Source organism: Tetrao urogallus, assembly GCF_951394365.1.
Source record: "Tetrao urogallus genome assembly, chromosome: 4".
Taxonomy (NCBI): domain Eukaryota; kingdom Metazoa; phylum Chordata; class Aves; order Galliformes; family Phasianidae; genus Tetrao; species Tetrao urogallus.
In genome coordinates, this window is record NC_136817.1 from 36,994,062 (window position 1) to 37,013,146 (window position 19,085).

General features: G+C 37.0%; 1 protein-coding gene across 1 annotated transcript in view; it reads right to left on the bottom strand.

Annotated features, from left to right (window-relative positions):
* The window catches only part of ANK2 (ankyrin 2), a gene marked incomplete at both ends in the record, with an annotated part of 175,923 nt that overhangs the window by 90,796 nt on the left and 66,042 nt on the right, over nt 1–19,085 (bottom strand). Inside the window, 6 exons of the mRNA XM_079534109.1 lie at nt 2,703–2,900; nt 4,221–4,319; nt 12,121–12,219; nt 13,410–13,508; nt 15,622–15,645; nt 16,124–16,309. Coding sequence (XP_079390235.1) covers nt 2,703–2,900; nt 4,221–4,319; nt 12,121–12,219; nt 13,410–13,508; nt 15,622–15,645; nt 16,124–16,309 — 705 coding nt within the window. The remainder of the gene's footprint in view (nt 1–2,702; nt 2,901–4,220; nt 4,320–12,120; nt 12,220–13,409; nt 13,509–15,621; nt 15,646–16,123; nt 16,310–19,085) is intronic.

A 19,085-nucleotide genomic window follows, 5' to 3' on the forward strand; every position in this document is an offset into this window, starting at 1 on the left:
ATCTCCCAGGAGCCTCAAGGAGAACAAAGCAGTGCTGCTGCTTTCTTCTCTAGCAATGGAGAGAAACTGAACTTAGACCTCTCAAAACCAAATACAGATGTGCCCGTTCTGAGTCACAAAGTTATGCCCATGTGCATGCATGTATGCGGTTCCAAAGACTGCACATATATATGTGTAAGAATAACTTTGAAATCAGTTAGGGTCTTTTGAGATGTATAAAGCACATACTATACCTTTCTAAGAACGGAACAGAGTATTTCTACCAGATTCCATCTTTTTTTTTTTTTCTTTATTCTGTAAGCTTATAAACTAAGTATCTATGTATATTAATTTAGCATTTACAAATCAACCTGCAGTATACTGTATTCATTTTTAAGCGTGTGTGCACATTTTAAGTGTGTTATATTAATACCACTATTTCAGCTTTGGTTTCACAATATTTCACAATACCAATTCTTTACCCTTGGTATCTGGGTTAAAATTTAATGGGAAGGAGCAGGAACAGGAGAGAACGAGGAGTAGAGGAGGGAACATCTTAAACCAGAGTTGCAGCCTAGCACTTTAAACTGCGAGACAGTAGTTTGAGTGTTTTGCTTACCCTCAGTAGATATTCATTTCTTTCAAAATGTTTATTCAGTAAAACTGGGGCTTTTTCAACAAAGCATGTCTTCACATTGTGTTTGTAATACATGCTTTGACTTCAAGCTGTTTTTATGCATTGCTAACACAGGGTGTGTGCCTAAAGTTAAGCAAACACATTATTCACTGCATGTGAACATTTTAGTGAAAAGCACAGATATATATATATATATATTTTTAAACAATGTCAACTACATGCTCTATTTTCTAATAAAAAGGATCAGTACTGAGAAACACTCAACTAGTAGTAAATAACTTAGCTTGTAGAAAGAGACACATGACAGTCAGCTTCTGTTAAGAGAAATGTTAATTACCAGTTGTTTTGAAGGAACTTTAAGGAGTACAAAAACTGAAAAAGCTAAGAACTCATGAGGTGCTTGTATCCCCACAACATTTTGCAAATATTAATGATTTTTTTAATATAGTACAAAATGAGTAATTTATAAAACTTCTTCCAACTCAGGACTCTCTGCTAAATATCACAAATAACCTTCCCCAGTTTCTTAAGAAGTAATCAAAACCATCATATATTCTAGCTCCTGCATTACATCTTTCAATATATTTCATTAGAACTTTTACTGCTTCAGAAGTTTCCATTTTTTTCCACTTAATTCTACTGCCTGAGTTTATTTAACTTTGCTATTTAAGTGAGAAACAGTTTGAATGAGAGTCAGGAAAAAACTGAAAAAACTTCACTAACAAAAATGATGAGCATTCTGAATGTATTAAATACTATAAACAAGCCAGTGGTGACAAGTCCCTACTGTGGGGGAAAATGAGAGAGAAGAAAAACAACACTCTGGAAGTAGGAGAGCAGAGAGGCAGTAGCCTGAGGGTGTACTCCTTTCCTTCCAGGATAGATATTTCTCAGGAAGGGAGGAACAGAAGGTATATTCTTGTCATGGAAGGGAAGAAAAAAGATGCGGAGGCTAGCATATAGTGTGTCTGTGTGGGCAGCTGAGGAAAGTACAGCTAAAGATTATCGGGAGACTGGTGAAAAGAAAAACTAGAAATCGGGATGAAAAACACCATTGAAGAAGATCAGCAAAGTGAAAATGATAATGGGAAATACCAAAGAAGAAAAACATAAGAAGAAGAAAGAGGGATTATGAGATTTGATGTATAGAGAGGCCACGAGTGATGTGCAAAGAGGCAGGGAAGTATAAACTCCTTGGGGATGCAGAAGCTATCACAGAAAGAAAAGTACACATTCAAGGCAAGAAGCTGAGGAAGATATCAGAGGGGACTGCAGCAAAAAGACTGTGGAAGCACTGAATACAGCAGGCAATGGCAGAGTACTTGTCATGCATTGGTGTCAAGTGCTCACAGTCTCATTCTTTCCCTCATCATATGCAATTTATTGGTATTTCAGGCTCTTCCAGCGAACAGTTCATGGGAACACTTCCAATTAGAGAAAGTCTTGTGCAAGTTTGGATAGTTCAGACTCTTGAAAGTTATTTTTTTAATTTCTGAAGACAAATGTGATGTTTTTCTCCCAAGAGATAATGGTTTGCACAGCGAGTAAAAAGAATCGTACCTGTTTTCATGTAAGCATCAGAACTGTTTTTTAAAAAGGAAGAAACATGGCACCTAATACAAGGGACATCATAATTTGTTATAATTTGATAAATATAGGCATTTTATAAACATAGAAATTCTAGCTTTTTTTACATATTTTCTCTGTGCCCATTAGCTTAATGACTCAATTGAAAGCTTTTAAAAGTGTTCTGTGTATCATGTAGCATAATATGAAGAAATAAATTATTAATTCAACAAAATACCAATGTGTAAGTTACCATCACTTACAAATGGTTTTTAGTACTCCATAGAGCTATCAGACCTAAACCTACAGCCACTTGGCACAGGCCTAATGATGCAAGATATAATACTGGCAATCAGTAATCTGGCAGTAAACCCAATCCTAGGTTGTGACAATCACTGTTATGACTGCAGCTATTCAGGGTTGCTGGAGTCTGTTGGCAGCTTTCACTTTGCTTTCCTACAAAGGGCTACTCATGTCCCCTTGGTAGGTTTGTTACATGACACAAGTGTGACAGATTTACCAGGGCACGAGCATTGGGATTTGCTCTCTTGTCCAGGAGGAGCTTGGTGACACGATAGTGGCCGCAGTGTGCAGCTACGTGGAGGGCAGTCAGGTAGTCCAGCGTGACATCATCCACAGGAGCTTTGTGCTGCAGGAGATGTTTGACGCATTCCACGTGGTCCCCCTGGGCCGCCATGTGAAGTGGGGAGAGCCCATTCTGTGGCAAAAGAATACAGAATGGTAACTTCCAGCATCTCTCACTCAGATAGTGGCACATAGTCAAAGAAAGCTGACATGACTTTGCAGAATACCCTCACCACAGAAAAGGAGCTGCATCTGAGCTACAGTCTGGAAGGCTGTAGCCACCCTTGCCCTTCCAGCAAATACAGGGATATTTAAAGAAACAGTTCTGCTCTGCTCAATATTCTGTTGAGATGCTGCCAGTGCAACCCTGATATTTTCTCCTGGCTGACAAAATCTGCCTTTGAACACAAACACCTGGGAATCCTTCCTGAAGGACACACAACATATGGGTAGGGTCTGTTCTATGACAGCCTTCTACCATTTAGTGATGTAAAGGCATTAACAGATAGGATTTACCTAACCACGTTCTCCCACCAAAGGGACCAGTAAAGTGCTAAGGAACTTTTTTAACATCTCAATGTGGATTCTTCCTGTATAAAGAGATGATACGTACTACGTGGTGCTGTAAAGAGATATACAGCTTGAGCACATCCTTACTTGATGTATTTGATGTGCATGAAACCCAGTGATAAGATCTCCCCAGATTACCAAGAGAAAACCTTCGGTCTCTATTATGGATAACAATGGCTCCGAGTACAGTAATTATCCTTGTTCAGAGCCATGTTTGAGGAAGTTTGAGGGCCCAGTAAAGCATGCATGGTCTGAAAATGATATTTCAACTGCCTGTTAATCTTGATCTCCCAAGTATTGCATCTCACTGCAATACTCCATTGCACCATTTTGCAATTAATGATACCAGAGACATTAGTCAGGCACTCTGAAGTACTGCTCACCGGAGTTTGTTATTAAGCTACAAGTGCCTTTTTCTAAATAATCCAACCAAAGAGACAGCTATGCATTCATCTGAGATGCATTATTTTCAGATATCAGTAAAAACACACTAAAATAACTTTCCAAGTATGAAATAGTCCATGAAAATTACAGGTCAAGAATCAGGAAATATTTACCACAAATCATCTCTTAGGAGTGACTGACACAGTTTTTACATCTTTGTGTTCTATGGCTGTAAAAAGCCACAAAAGTAAAGTGATTTCAATTGCACTCTGCATGGCATTTAGTCTGAATTTAGTAATGAAGTTTATACTGTTTCACATACTTGGAAAGGATAGTCCTTAATTTGGTAAGAAGGTTTTATTTTTGGATCACTCTCCCCATTACTACCTTTCCTTTAACAGAACAGAAATGTCCTTCTTCCTCATCCTTTCAGTAACATTAAACATTCTTTGAAAAGTTACATAGAGCCATTAACATATTCTTCCAATAAGGCACACACCTTGGTCCTTGCAAGGAGTGGGGCACCTCGTTCCAGAAGCAGCTCCACAACTTGGTCATGTCCACTTCTTGCAGCACAGTGGAGCGGTGTGAGTCCATCCTTAAAGCAAAACAAGAGACAGTGAATGAGCACATCCTCCCTGCGTTCACCCTGGCACTCTGAGCAGCCTGTTCTGACTCCTAACTAAAGCTGGCTCCACAACACAAAGTTTCCTACCTATTTTTAAATTGTTGCACTGAAGGACACACTAACGTTACAGTTTCAGAGAAGTCCATTCCGTTTGGAAATCTATTCTCAGAGACATTGGTGTCAGCATGCATTGCCTCCTTCTCTCCTTCTCCTCTGCATGGCTTTGAGATTGTATTGCCTCACAGTGTAATGTATGCTGGGCCAAGGTTCCTTCATTAATCAACATTTGTCCTTTGGGTTGCTTTTGATGCAGGGATGAAATAAGACACATCCATGCTGGAAAATTTACTCTAGAACTCATTTTATTTTTTCCAAACAGGCAGCAGGAGAAAGATGATTTTAAAACAGAAAGGAAAAAGAGAAGGAGAAACCAAGAGAATGAAAACTTTCATGTCTGAATTTGAGAACAAAGAGCTAACAATTCCTTCCTAAAATAACTTTGAGGGCTCCAAAATATTTTTTCCACTGCAGAACACTATCTTGTATCAAAAGACTTCTTATAACTTGTTTAGTAATGATCACAACAGTGGTAACTAAAGATACATCAATGAGACAGGAGAATGCATTCTAGATAATTCCACTAGGATTAGACTTTTTTCTAGATTTTTCCAGTGGAATTAGACTTTTATACAGAAAAAGACAGGAAATACATAGCAAGAAAAGTGTATGGGAATGAATATCAATGCTGAAGACAGAAAAAAAGGAAATTCACAACCCGAGTTTTTCATCACATTAGAATCTGATACTGTTTAAGCGTACCTTCATAAAAGTCATCAATACTTGTTCAACAGATACAATGGTACATTTCTAATTGTTAAATGCTAATAGCTTTAATCACAAAAAAGCCTTTCCCTTTGAGACAAGCTGATTGTCTTAGATGAAGAAGATGCTATACTCCAGGGCTCTTTCTGAAGAATCCAGTAACAACACAATTATGAATATGTTTGTCTGTGATTCATGACTTAGAGGTCAAAAAGATAGTGGAAATGCAGTAACACAGCCTTTCTTACACATTAGTGACTCTCCTTCACATGCAGACACAGTTTGTCACACTGGAGTTTGTGGGAACGCTACATCATTTTTACTTCTGCTAACATACTTAAATTAAAAGTAGCTCCATATTGCAACATCATTTTGGTTATCCAAACACTGCCCTTTCATGCTCCACAAATGGTACATCCAAGAAGCAGATCCTCTCTCATCCTAAAAAATTTTATAAGCACAGAGCACCTTTTGGAGTTAGCAGTGCGCAAAGCAAAAGTGAGGAACTGAGATTTGGGAAGAATTTTTATCGTTATTTATCTACTGTTTGCAGAGATTTTTCAGAAACATGTGGCAAGGTTAGGTGTGCCTTGGCACTTGCTATTTCAGAGGGAGTTGCTGCATCACTAAATTCTATGAAAGCTTTGCAATGAAATTCAGTGGATGGAAGATCAAACTCACAAACAGAATTAAAGGGTGTTCAGCACAAAGTCAATCTGGTCAATGTAAAGGAATTGTGTATAGCTAGCTTATCTGTTTCTTCCTTGCAACTTGAGAGTAACCAAATCGAGCCTTTAAATATATTTGCATCTCACTGCTGGAGATACTTATACACAATTCTCATTAGCATTACTAAGGCAAGAATGTTTCAAATGTATTCTAGAAAGGGAATTTATTTGGTATATCTCTCCCATTTCTGGCCTTTTGTACTCTACATTTTAATCAAGGTGGAATGTTTACACTCCTTATTTGCATAGTGACTTTGATGTTATTCTATTTAATCGAATAGTGAAAGAAAGGTAGAATTGTGATGCCTTAGAGAAAAAAAAAATCCCCAGAGGGGAAAAAAAGAACAAGACAAGACAAGAAACACTCGGACTCCACAAGAAAGTCTAGTTAAAAGTAAAGTAAGAATTAAATTGTTAAATAAAAAATAAATAAATAAAAAAAGAAATAAATAAATAAAAACACCTTTTTCTCCTTTGTTCTTAGCTAATAATTGCCCGTAAAATAGATTAAAATATATAGTCTGTTAGATTTTGTTTTAAATTTTATAAACGTGCACATTTACTATCTGTGCACTTCTCTGTAGGCAAATTAAGCAATAAGTTCTGCAGTTTTCCCAGGTAACTCTCTTCCCTCTTTCTGCACTAAGTAAAACAGTATGTATATTTTAAAACTTACTGTACATTTAATACCTCAGATTCTATTTGTGCTTATGTTTTATTCAGAGATGAGGGAAACTGAAGAGAGAGAGTTGTTGTAGTAGAATTAGTACCTAAAACAATGAGGACATACTGACAATAATAAACAGTAAAAGACACTGCTGTACCAAATGAGTCTGCTTTTGCACTATTATCTATTAGCAATGCTCCTTGCTGCTCTGTTGCAGGGGTTTACCTACACCCCTTTTTTATTATTCCATCGCAAGCTGGTACATCTCATAGTGTGAAGAACACATGCTGACTGAAATAACAAACATGTACTTTGACTGGACATACAACATAGGGTTGAAGAGATGCAAACTTGAAGCACAGAAAGAAATAAGAAATTCCATATATCTTTGTCTTTAGAAGGTCAGTATTTAACCTCTCATCTCAAATAATATATATAATGGAAGTGTTAGGTATAGTGTTTTTTTTGTTGTTGTTGTTCCAAAACATTCTTTTTTATTTTCCAAGAGGTACAAGAAAATTTTATTTTCCTGTACCTGGCATTCAATTGTTCTGGTATGTGGTACTCTCCTAGCACACACTGCAACGTATCCAGCAGGTGGGTCACTGCTTGAAACAACACTACAATCCACACTGTATTCATGGAGGCAATGAAATTTCATCACGTTCACTTTCCTTTTAAATGGTTGCCACAAAATAGAAATTAAACTTCTGCCTTTTTTTTCCTGAAGATCAATCACTGGTCATTTTTCAACACACAAAACCATTTTTTAATTCCACGTATGAGTCCAAACTGCAGAATCTGGGCAGATAAATTCTTAGGTCATTTCATAGTAATTAAAGTGCTTTCTTTCAGTTTACCAGAAATAGTGAAATAATAAGAATATGCTTCCAAGAGAATCTTGGGAAAATGGGAAATTGTGTGAGCAGTATCATAGCAGAAGGAGAGTTTTGCTCATTTGATGCTCATTTTAATGAAGACTGTTGATTGTACTTAAAATTCAAAGGCCAAATTATCACAGAATTCTTGCAAACAGTAGTTGAATATTGTCATTTGTATGAGGGTAAAATGAAACCTTACTATTCTGTATGTTTGACAAGCAAAATGGTCCAAATTTGTTTAACGCATAAAGAACTTTTCAATTGCTCATTTTAGCGTTACTATTAAACCACACATCTTTAGAAAAGAACAAGGTAAGCATACCTCTTGTTCTTGTTCTTAGCTCTCAAAGTCTTGATATAATTGAACTCTTATGAAGGAAGGCTGAGTGAACTGGGTCTGTTCAACCTTGAGAAAAGAAGACTGAGAGGGGACCTGATCCAGGTCTATAAATATCTAAGGTGTGGGGGGCAGAATGGCGAGGCCAGACTGTTTTCAGTGGTGAATGGAGACAGGACAAGGGGAAACGGCCAGAAACTGCAGCATAGGAAGTTCCGCACAAATGTGCTCAAGAACTTCTTTACAGTGAGGGTGACAGAGCACTGGAACAGGCTGCCCAGGGAGGTGGTGGAGTCTCCTTCTCTGGAGATGTTCAAGACCTGCCTGGATGCCTACCTGTGTGACCTGCTGTAGGGAACCTGCTTTGGCAGGGGGGTTGAACTCGATGATCTCTGGAGGTCCCTTCCAACACCTACAATTCTGTGATTCTGTGAACATGCTCTAAATTATTCCTCCAAGTATGCCCCTCAAAGTAAGGACTTGAAAAATACAGTAAAAATTATACTACATGTTTGCCTGAGTAATAAATTATTAACTTAAATAACTCTCAGTCACCATCTATGCAGCTTGCCTAGATGATCAGTACAACATCATCCCACACTTTGTAAACATTATTTTAATCCACTAAATTTTTTATAGCAGTATCTGTATTGTAATTAGATATTTATAATTCAGCATTCCTTTAGGAGTGGCAAACACTGCCAATGAATTATTATTGATCTGCCCATTTACTAAGACCAGGAGAAAATGTCACAGCAGCCTTACTGCAGGAATAAACTCTGTAACCAGAGCATTGGCCCAAGACAGTGTTAGGATCTGAGCACAACATGGCTTAGCTTAGTCAGAGGAAGACCACAACCATTTGTAAATGCAGACAGGCACATCTGTTCTGACATCGTATGAAAAAAAAAAAAGAAAAAAAACCCAGGAACAATAGGTTCCTGGAATGAGCATTAAGGGATGCCCATAGCTCATTCAGCACAATAAATACATAAATAAATAATCCCAGAGCAAGAAAAATGGAACTTCACTGTTGGCAACATTTAACATAAATAACTCAATTTGTGTGATAACTTCAGCATGTGAGATAGGCAGTTTCTTCCCACCTTCTGAGGCTGTTTGCGTAGTCACACAAAAAAGGAAATACCAGTTAGGTGAAAAGAGCCTGTGAAGAACACTGTGTTTTAAAAGTAAAAAGGGAAACAGAAAACTCAAAAAAGCCTCACAATTTTTCTCTTTTTTTCCTATGCTATATATAAAAGAGACAAATTGCAAGAACTACATTCGTCAAAGGCTAAGCCCCTCCAACATGTCAATCCGATGAAGATATCTAATCACCTTTATTGTTACTACCAATGGGAAAAAGTAATAGAAATGTCTACTGCTGGCATGCTGAAACTGCTCTGCATAAATGGTAAAATAATTCTCCCAGCAATAATCCTTTGTACACATCAATTTTCAGGAAAACTGTAAATGCTTTCCTTCCCTGAAAGTCAGAATTGACAACTGACATATTACTCTTGATCAGATGACATTAATTTAATTGAAATTGATTTCCACCATCTTTTAAAGAGCAAGTTGCTGCACCTGACGCCAAGCCAAAGCCTGCTTCTAAAACCCAGACCCACTGGTCTACCATAGCAAGATGGTGAAGGTCAGAAGTTTAGCTAAATCTTAATGTATTTTAAAAACATGTCCCTGAAGTCCTTATTCAGACAAAATTTTTTGAGATTATACATTTGACTGTAATTTTAAATATGAAATGCTTTAGCATATGACATTTTTGCTTGTGAATCATTTAGCAAACAAAACTCCAAATGAAGCTTTTGTGTAACAAATAACAGAAATGCAAATATAACTGACAATATTAATAAAAGTTTCCTATCAATACTGTTGGAAATTGAGTTTATATTTTTGTTTTTCATATAATTTAAGAGAGAAATGAAATCCCACATTTTAAGAATTTACTTAGTGGTTAGTTGAGAAGAATGATTTAAAAAAAAAAATCTGTAAAACATACCAAAAAAACCTTAAGTAAAATATTGTTTTAAAACATATGAAGGAAACAAATGGACTTCCTTGCAATTCTGTATCTTGAATGAGAAAAAATTGAAAACGTGAAATGTAACAAAACAGAAATAGTTAATTCCTTCAGTAAGTAGAGCTCTTCTCTGACATGCAACATTAACTATGGAACAGGAGGACACATTCATTATTTACTCACTTTGAAGAGTGTACATTTTAATTTGACTGGAGTTTTTCTGTAGACAGAACATCAGCTCCTAATAGCTACTTTCAATATTTTCAAGCAGTAGAAGATTTCATAGATTAACTGTGTAAAGCTAAAGGACTTGGATTTAGTTAAGATTTGTTAAAATAACCTTTCACATCTTAAGTTAGGCATCATAAAATGTCACGTAAAATGGTTAAAAATAAAATGTATGAAAGCAATGACTGCTTCTTAAACAAAGAGCATATTTTGATACAGTTTGAAGATGGCAAATAAAAGCTAAGAGTACATTTAATTCCACTGTTTTTCAGTGAATCTGACCTACTGGAAAAATGCAAGGGTTCTTTAAGAGAAATGAAAAGGCAAATATGGAAAGGCAAGCATGTTAGTACTGAGGAGGACAAGGCAGAAGTCTCTCCTTTAAAGCACAACACACATATATGCACACATGCAACACACAACCTACCTCGTCAATACCCTACATACTCACGGCCATAGCAAAGCACAAGGCATGCGGACAAGGCAAAGAGAAAAGAAAAAGACACCGAGACTACATAAACAGCTGGCATGGAGACAAGAGCACGGCATGGGGAGACACTGACAGCAGAACCAAAGCCTGGAATCTCCCCCACTGGAAAGTACACACAGCCAACCACCATCACGTGTTTTTGAGCAGAGGGAAGGCAGAAGATGGAAGCAAGAAGAAGCTGCTGAGCCTGTGCAAGCTGGAATATATGTGCTTTAGGACACGTTTATCATTTCCCACTGATATTTTTCTGCCGACAGTTTTTGAGATGATGTAGCAGCTGACAAAGGGCAGGAAGCCAAGACAATGCAAAGACTCCAAATTTAGAGCCTTCCACCCACACTGGGCAAAGTCTTATTCTTTCAGTTTAATTCACAACTGCATTTTAGCATTTCCGTGTGTGTGGGAATATGACTTAACCCCATAAAATCCATGAAGTCATGTACAATCACCTAGGCTAACTCGTCCAAAACAAATATCTAAATACTGAACAAGAAATAGGTGAATTCAATACTATCATCCCATAGGCCAAATGTACTGTTTCCGTATGACTGCTGTGCTTACACAAATGTGGAATATCCTTACTGCAGTGCATTATCACAGTTTTACACTTTTTTTTACCATAAGATAATGGAGAATTTGATCAGGGATGATTTACTGCACACCTTCATGAGAGCTTTCATCTTCCATCATGATCAGTTTAAAAAAAAAATAGATAAATAAGATCAAGAGAGAAATCAGAAATCATATTCACATGCAGAGTAGCATAACAATCGTGTTTTGCCTTCCTAGCTTATTAAGCAAAAAAATGGTCAACAAAATGAATAAAAAAGTAACAGCCGCAGCTAAATAAACCACAAGCACAGCTGAATGCAATATTCCCTACTTTTCTACTTTATTAAACAAAAAATACATTGCTCCTTTATACAGCTCTAAACTATTGTGTTCTGAAACATCGTCTAATACTTGTAGATAAAACCTTGCAGATCAGTGCTAAAAAATCAGCAGCTTTCATGTACAAGTCCCGTGATACACAGTTTGCATTAACAACTGCGTTTTCTTAGATGGCTCCAAAATCCAATTTTAAATAATTAATTAATCCTGCACATACAAATTGGTGGGTTTTTCTTTTGCCCTGAATGAATAAAGAGCAAAGTATTGCTGTGGCTTAATCCAGAGAAGAGGAGATGCGCTGCTGCAGCAGTGTTAAATTACTTGTTCCTAGTGTTGACTCTTCAATATTAAGTCCACTAACAGTTTTCCTTCTCATGGTGACTGGAACAAAAAAGCAGGAGTCAGGGGACCAAAAGGATTAGCTGAGTTTTTGGAACTCTGTTCAGCTGAGTATTTTTTAGTGTTGGGTTGTTTGGGTTTTTTTGAGTCATTTATAACAGCTGCATCTAATGTCTCAGTTTATGGACTGAACATGTAACACAATTACTGAAGCAGAATGCCTAGCTATGCATCTTGATGTTCCCAGTCTTTGGCTTAAAAAGAAACAAAAAAACCAAGCAAGTAAAAAAATCGCAATCCATTCCCAAGAAGGGATAACATCATATTCGGGGAATAGAAGCACTCACCCTGGTTTTGGCATCGATCTGCCCTCCACGATCCAACAAGAGCTTCACCATGTTTGTGTTTCCCCTTTTGGAAGCGACATGCAGTGGGGTGATTCCATTCTACACCATGAAAAGAACAAACAATGAGCATGACAGATTTGAAGGTGTTTGATGATGGTGAATTTGTGTTTGGATCACAAAAATGATACAATCACATTAATAGAGAATAAACAAAAACATACTTGAGCATCAGACCTAGGCACGCACCATATAAGCTAGAGTTAGTAGTTCCTTTCTAGGTAAGAGTTTTATTCATTGTTTGACTGTTTCATAAACAAAGTAGCACATCTGCCAAAGCAGCAAACATCACAGTCCCAGAGTCAGACAAATAAACAAACATACAGCAGATTCCCAATGAGTCAATATTCACAAAACACTGACGCATTTAAACCTTTGCAACACACAGATTACACAAATGCATGAATCCTGCACAAAGTAATCTTATAAATGTAATGTAAATAATGTAAAGGAGTAGATCCTGCTTAGGCTGAAAGTCCTTGCAGATGCTTTGAGTGGGGAATGAGATAATAGCAGCTCTTCCAGATAGGCAAGAAGAGGAAATCAGTATGAAAGGCACAACCCTAAAGTAATTCAAATTGTGCCTGGAAATGCATAATTATCAGAAATTTGTGACAGAGTAGCTTTAGTGACATACAGATGATCAGAGGTTGTTATAGCACCAGATGACATACTTCAAACTAAGCAATGTGCATCACTGTACAGTGTGTAGACTATATTATGTATCTCTGCAGTAGCTTACCTAAAATTGTAGTCTGGGATAAATTAGTACGTACACTGTGGTATGGCAGTGTACCTTACTTTACTATTTCAAAATACGTTTAAATGAGAAAATATGAGAAAATAGGCAAATTACTCTAGCAAATATTGAACCTTTAACAGACAGGAAAAAAATTTATTTCTAAAGGGTATCTAACTGACAAAAAAGCTAAAATGACTTGACACATCCTGAGCTTATCAGCACTCTGGAATAAGTCAAAGCAGTCTGCTTCCATCAGCTGGGAATACTGGTTGCTATAAATTCCCGAGGACTCTGCTGCATTACATGGAGACAACTTTAAAAAATTAATTAAAAAGAAAGAAGGAAAGAAGGAAAGAAAGGAAGACTTTTAAACACAATAGAATTTCAGCATTGTTTTGCTCCTCACTTATTCTTGACCAGGAATTACACAAAGATACACTCCCACCTTCATAGGCCATTACGACTCAAAGAAACAAAAGCTCCTCCATACCCTTGCTGTGAAATCAACTGCAGCTCCTCGGTTTAGCAGAAGCGTTGCCACATTGACGTTTCCATAATGCGCAGCTATGTGCAAAGGTGTAAAGCCACTCTACAAAAGGAAACAATCTTTATTTATAGAAATCAATGTATACAATACAATCAACTTTACTAGAACTTGATTTTAAAAGTTGCTGGCAAATAGTTGTGTTTTTATTGAGTTCACCTATGATATAGCAAAGTCTTTCAGGCAGAGCATGTAGTTTTCACATGGGAGATTATCGAAAGTGCTTCCTTCTTTTATTTTTTGCAAGCCAATAAGAGGTCAGTAACTTTCATCACAGAAAACATTAATATATCATTCATCCTTAAAGAAAATAAAGGGAATTTCCTTACTACAATTCAGAAATAACATGGGGCTTTTAGCCTGCATCTGTTCAGCAATTTTGCCTAAAAGTCAGCACAAGTTCTTGGACTCCTGTTGTACTCATCAAAGAACTACAAATTTTGACAGCACATTTCCTTCTTTTTTAAAAAGAAAGCAGAGGATATTCAATACCAGGAGTTTAGTCTACATGAGAAACTTTGCTAAACAGACTGAATATTGCAAGAACCATACTTATTCACTTTTTATACATTATGGATCTGAAAGGATCTGACAAAACTTTGCGATCTATACATCAGAAAAAAACAGGATTTACGTATTGCCGCTTGAGCACTAGAAGGTGAAACATGCTTCATTTACAAGATACAGAATTATCTGACAACAGAATAAAAAAGAAAGTAGGACACCCAGCAAGCTTTTAGTCTCATAAGTAATTCAAGTAGAAAGGACCTCTTTTTTTAAGGTTTCCCTGAAGAGCTTTACACTGATTTGATCAGATCTTACAGTCTTACTGACAGTTATGGGAAAGAGAAATACTTTTCACTTCTGGACTGTGCTGTTTATTCAAAAACCTTTCTTCCAGTGTACCAATTATTATTTTAAACTTCTCATGGAATAAAGAAATGTCTAAATAAGTGCATAAAAATGTGGAATAAAGACAGATGTTGCACCCTGAAATCAATTTTATTCTTGATAGAGCAATCAGCCTATTATTTTAACCTATTTCCATTAACTGTTTTGCTATTTCACAGGTGATCCTGGTCTAAGTAAAATCAGTCATTAAATTCATAAATTGTTGCTGTGGTAAATTACCAGAAAAATGTCTACTGAGGCTGTAGGCACACAAATACAATACTGTATTAAGTTATAGAGTGAATTAATGTTGTATTTATACAACTTCTCAGCACATGTACTTGCTCTGTGACAAATGCAAGGTACTTAGAGGTAATGTAATGGCCAGTGAAAAAGTTGTTAATTGCTTTACATTTACTGTAAAAGATCATGTCCATAGGCAGATGGCAGCGAGAAGCTGTCACCGTTTCAATTCCCACTGCAGGCTGCCTCATAGCAATTTGCTCATGTATGCACAAACCAAATGCAGAGCACATTCACGTGTGCACACATTCAAAATTCATTCCCTCATCTAACAAAGAAATGATTATTTAAAAGGCAAGATTCAAACAATGACTGCGTTCTAGGAAATACTACTTTTTCCTAAATGTGACAATAATGACTAAAGGAGAAATCACAGTTCTAGTCAATCTGACATAACATTTTTAGCGGACATGCTCAGAGAGTCATTACATTCCATCAGTATAAAAAAATGTACTAAGTGTTATCCCTAAAGGACTTCTGAAAACTTCATTGAAAAAGATCACAGTAAGAACAACGGTAAAAGTAAACAGATGCACTGAACAAGTTTTTTTACCTTGGAGGATTCAATTATTTTTTCTACTCAAAATGTATTTTACAATGCTTCTGGCTCAGCCAGATATACCTTAATTTAGTTATGCCAAGTAAATGCATTGTCATAATTAAATTACTTGAGCTAGAGAAACACCTCCAGTAGTCCATTCCAATAGTTCCATTACACACTTCAGGTTTCTTTGAACTGAGTGCAAGTTCTAAGAAGTTTACTTAATATGGTAACAGTCACAAATAAAAAGAAATGCTAAGACAAAGAATGAATAATAACAGGTTTGCTGAGTGACAAAGTGTTATAGATTTAAAAAGTCACAACTTCACTTTTAGTGATAAATAATAAAGAAATGTTGTCACAGAGCAGAGAAAATAATCATAAATAATAGAAAGAATAATTAAAAATTTTTGATCTCGGTACCTCAGTCGTCCTATTCACCATCATCTGATGCAGCATGGTTTGGGAAAAAGAGGAAAGATATTAAAGATTGGCTGCAAAACCAAGAACTAAGTTGTTTTTTGAAATGAGTTATGCTGTTATAATGGGAAAAACCATTCAAGCATGCATTAACATTAAATATAACCTATTTTCCCACAGGCAATAAACCAGTATCCTATTTGATAAGGAAGCAGTGATTTTGCTTCCATTCATATTTCTTTGGTTTATAAATAATAAGAGAAAGTTGGTTATCACTGAAATGAGAGATATAAACAAAAAGCAAAAAAAAATGTGTAGCTTGTAATTACTGTGTGGCTAAACAAGACAGAAGTAGAAACATTACTGGTGATACTGGTCTAGAGACTCATCTTTCCCCACAGAAGAAATTACCTTCAACCCTTAAGATGAAGGAAGCAAAAGCTGGCTGCCCGTTGGCACTCAGCCACATGAGTGCCCTGTTTCCTGTAGGACAGCATTATGTTACCTTGGACTGCACATCGGCATTGTGGTCATTCTGCAGAAGGAGCGCTGCTGATTTGGTGTCATCTTTTCTGGCAGCAATGTGCAAAGCTGGTAATCTCACTTTCCCCTTGGTGTCATTTTCCAGCAGGATAGCCACTGCTTGATTGTGTCCTTGTTGCAGAGCAACAGCTAAGGGAGTAAAACCATCCTGCAAGAGAAAAAACAAAACATACTCAGTAAGATGAAGGACACTGGGCTTCAGCGAACTGCACGGCACTGTTCACACACAGAAATATGCTAAGCACATCACCAGCTCTTTTCTGCCTCTACACCACAATGCTCACCAGTGAAATGGCATCAGAGGCACAACATTTTAATCCAGATGTGACTTCAAACACATCAGAAGAATGCTTTTTTTAGTTCAAAGTTTTGTTTGTTCAAGTACAGGCAAAGGATCATTCTACAGTATTTGTCCTAATTGTCATAAAATGGACCACAATGTGTATTCTAGCAATATTTGTGTAAAAGAAAAGAAAATACATCTCCAGATGCATTTGCTTCTGTTTCCCATTCTAGTTTATATATGGCCTATAACTCACAAAAGTCAGCTAATATTTAGTAATTTATTCAAATTCTAAGTGGAAAAACATTATATATTTTTCTGGAAATCAGAAAAATCTGTTTTTCCTTTGTATTTTTAGATTTGTTTTTAAATTGTTTTCAAAATTTCATGCTCTGTCACACATGCCCTGAACTCCCAATACTTTAAAATGTATCAAAACTCAAAACTTGTGTCTCAACTGAAGTACTGCCTGCTCAAGTACCTCATCTATAAAACTATACCTAAAACAATAAATCTAAAAGCTCAAGTCTTGCATGTTGTCTAAGCACATATGCTACGTTCACATGCTACACTGAAAGGCAGCTAAACCACAAGGAACAGTGGTTCCTCACAAACTGAGTCTGTGACAAGAAGGCTGGTGGATAATAGTGCTACGAAAAGGGAAGGGAATAAAACAAAGTTTTCCGTGTGTAGATCAGAAGGAACAGCTGAAGAATTTATTATGGCCAAACTGCCTAAGCAAACTAAGACACATTGTAAAAGGCATAGGAAAGAGATAGAACTGACTGGGAATATGAAAATAGGAAGATGTAAAATAATAAAGGACAAGTCGGGAAGGAATGAGTGCTAACATGCTGAAAGAAGCATCTGAAGAATTGCCAAAGCAATTTTCTCCCCTAGTAAACTAACAACATTCACTCCCTTTTGCGCTGAACTGTGGGTAAGTGTGCTGTAACAGCTATACTCATACAGTTTCTTTCTGTAATAGAGATTAAATTCTGTACGGTGAAATAAAATGTAGTGAACAGCTGATGTAACAGCTGAACTGCAGAGATAATTCTGAGATTGGGGCTACATTAGGTGCTGAAATGGCTTAATGCATTTGCCTTTTGCCTCTGGAAACATGAGAACAAATCCAGGATTAGAGGCCCTATGAAACTGAGATCATCCTGACTCTGATTTTGTACCTACACATATAAAGTGAAGGACACATAAAATAGAGGGAATAAAGTACATCCAAAGGCAGTGCCTGTTTCAGAGCTTCAAACACAAGATCAACCGTTTGATTTGTCCCACTTTATCTTCCATCTTTCTCTGAGCAGCTATTGCCATTCTTGCATTGTCCCTCCTTTTACTTGTAGGTAGCATGGCTAACAGGAGCCCTGAGAAAGTATTTCATTTCTCCACCTCCTCACGTGAGAACAGTCTGTCTTTGAGGTCAAACAGAATGTCCTTCCAAAGTCTTTTGATGCTGTCCCACCTTATCAATGTATCACTTCTTTGTTCCATTCATAAGACTTAAATTCAGGGCACATGTGAAAGCAGATAGCAGCTCAGTTTTCTACTGAATACAGGTTTCACTAATATTCGCATCACTAAAGACACCACCTGAGCAAGGCTTGAAACCAAAACTTATCTAGGTAAGTGATAAGGGGATATACAGTCCTTACTTTTCAGGCCACAAAAGTAAGATCTGACTTTTCTGATGACAGAAGACAGACTTGGACTCAAGTTCAGTGTGGGTCCAGTTGGCTTTTCTCCTTCCCTGTCTTTTTTTTTTTTTTTTTTTTTTACAAAATCAGACAACCCTACAAATTCCAATGATGCCTTGATGTCTGTGTTCAAGCAGAGGCCACATGAATTGTAACCACATCATCTTCATAGTTCCTGTAATCTAATGATCACTGCTCCTCATCACAGTCAATAAAAGTTATTTGGTGAAAGACTGAGAGCAGGTGACTGCATGCTGTAGCCAGGCTGGGCCCTGGGAGAGCCAAAGATCCCCTGCGACTCGGTCACAAAAGGCGTGCTTTTGCCAAGTTGCCTGGTGATCACATGGGACTTCATATTTCAGAAAGCTGCAATGTAATGTGATCTCAGTGTATGCAGGCCTCAAGAGGATTATTTTAGGAGCTGTCATCAAATGGTACAGTATCCATTGAAAGAAGGGATAGTAAAGCAGCTGTTAACACTAGCAGATCAGTTTAATGAAAAGGAAAGCAAGCATAAATGCACCATCATCTTGAATGTCCATTCGTGAAGGTAATCTGGAATGGGTAAGTTTCTGTACAGACTAGGGAAAAGTAATAGACATGAGAAGAAGCTCTCTGAGAGAGGAGGAACTTTTTTTTTGTTACTACTTCACATTGCATTTCCATTTATATAGACTAAACACGATGCCAATAAGCTTTGTAGCACAGTCTGGTCACTTGCTCTCCTAGATGAGAACAAACTAAGATTTGGCTGAAGCAGAGTAACAAGAAGTCGGGGGAACACATTCTTCATTATCTAGAAGTTTCCTTCATTGTCCCAAAAGCCTTTCATTTGTGAAAGGAAGCTCTTGAGATGGAGATTCATCTCTTCCACTGGCATCTGTTTTGCTTGCTTTAAAGTTGCTTCAGGCAGTGAAATCCAGATCCTA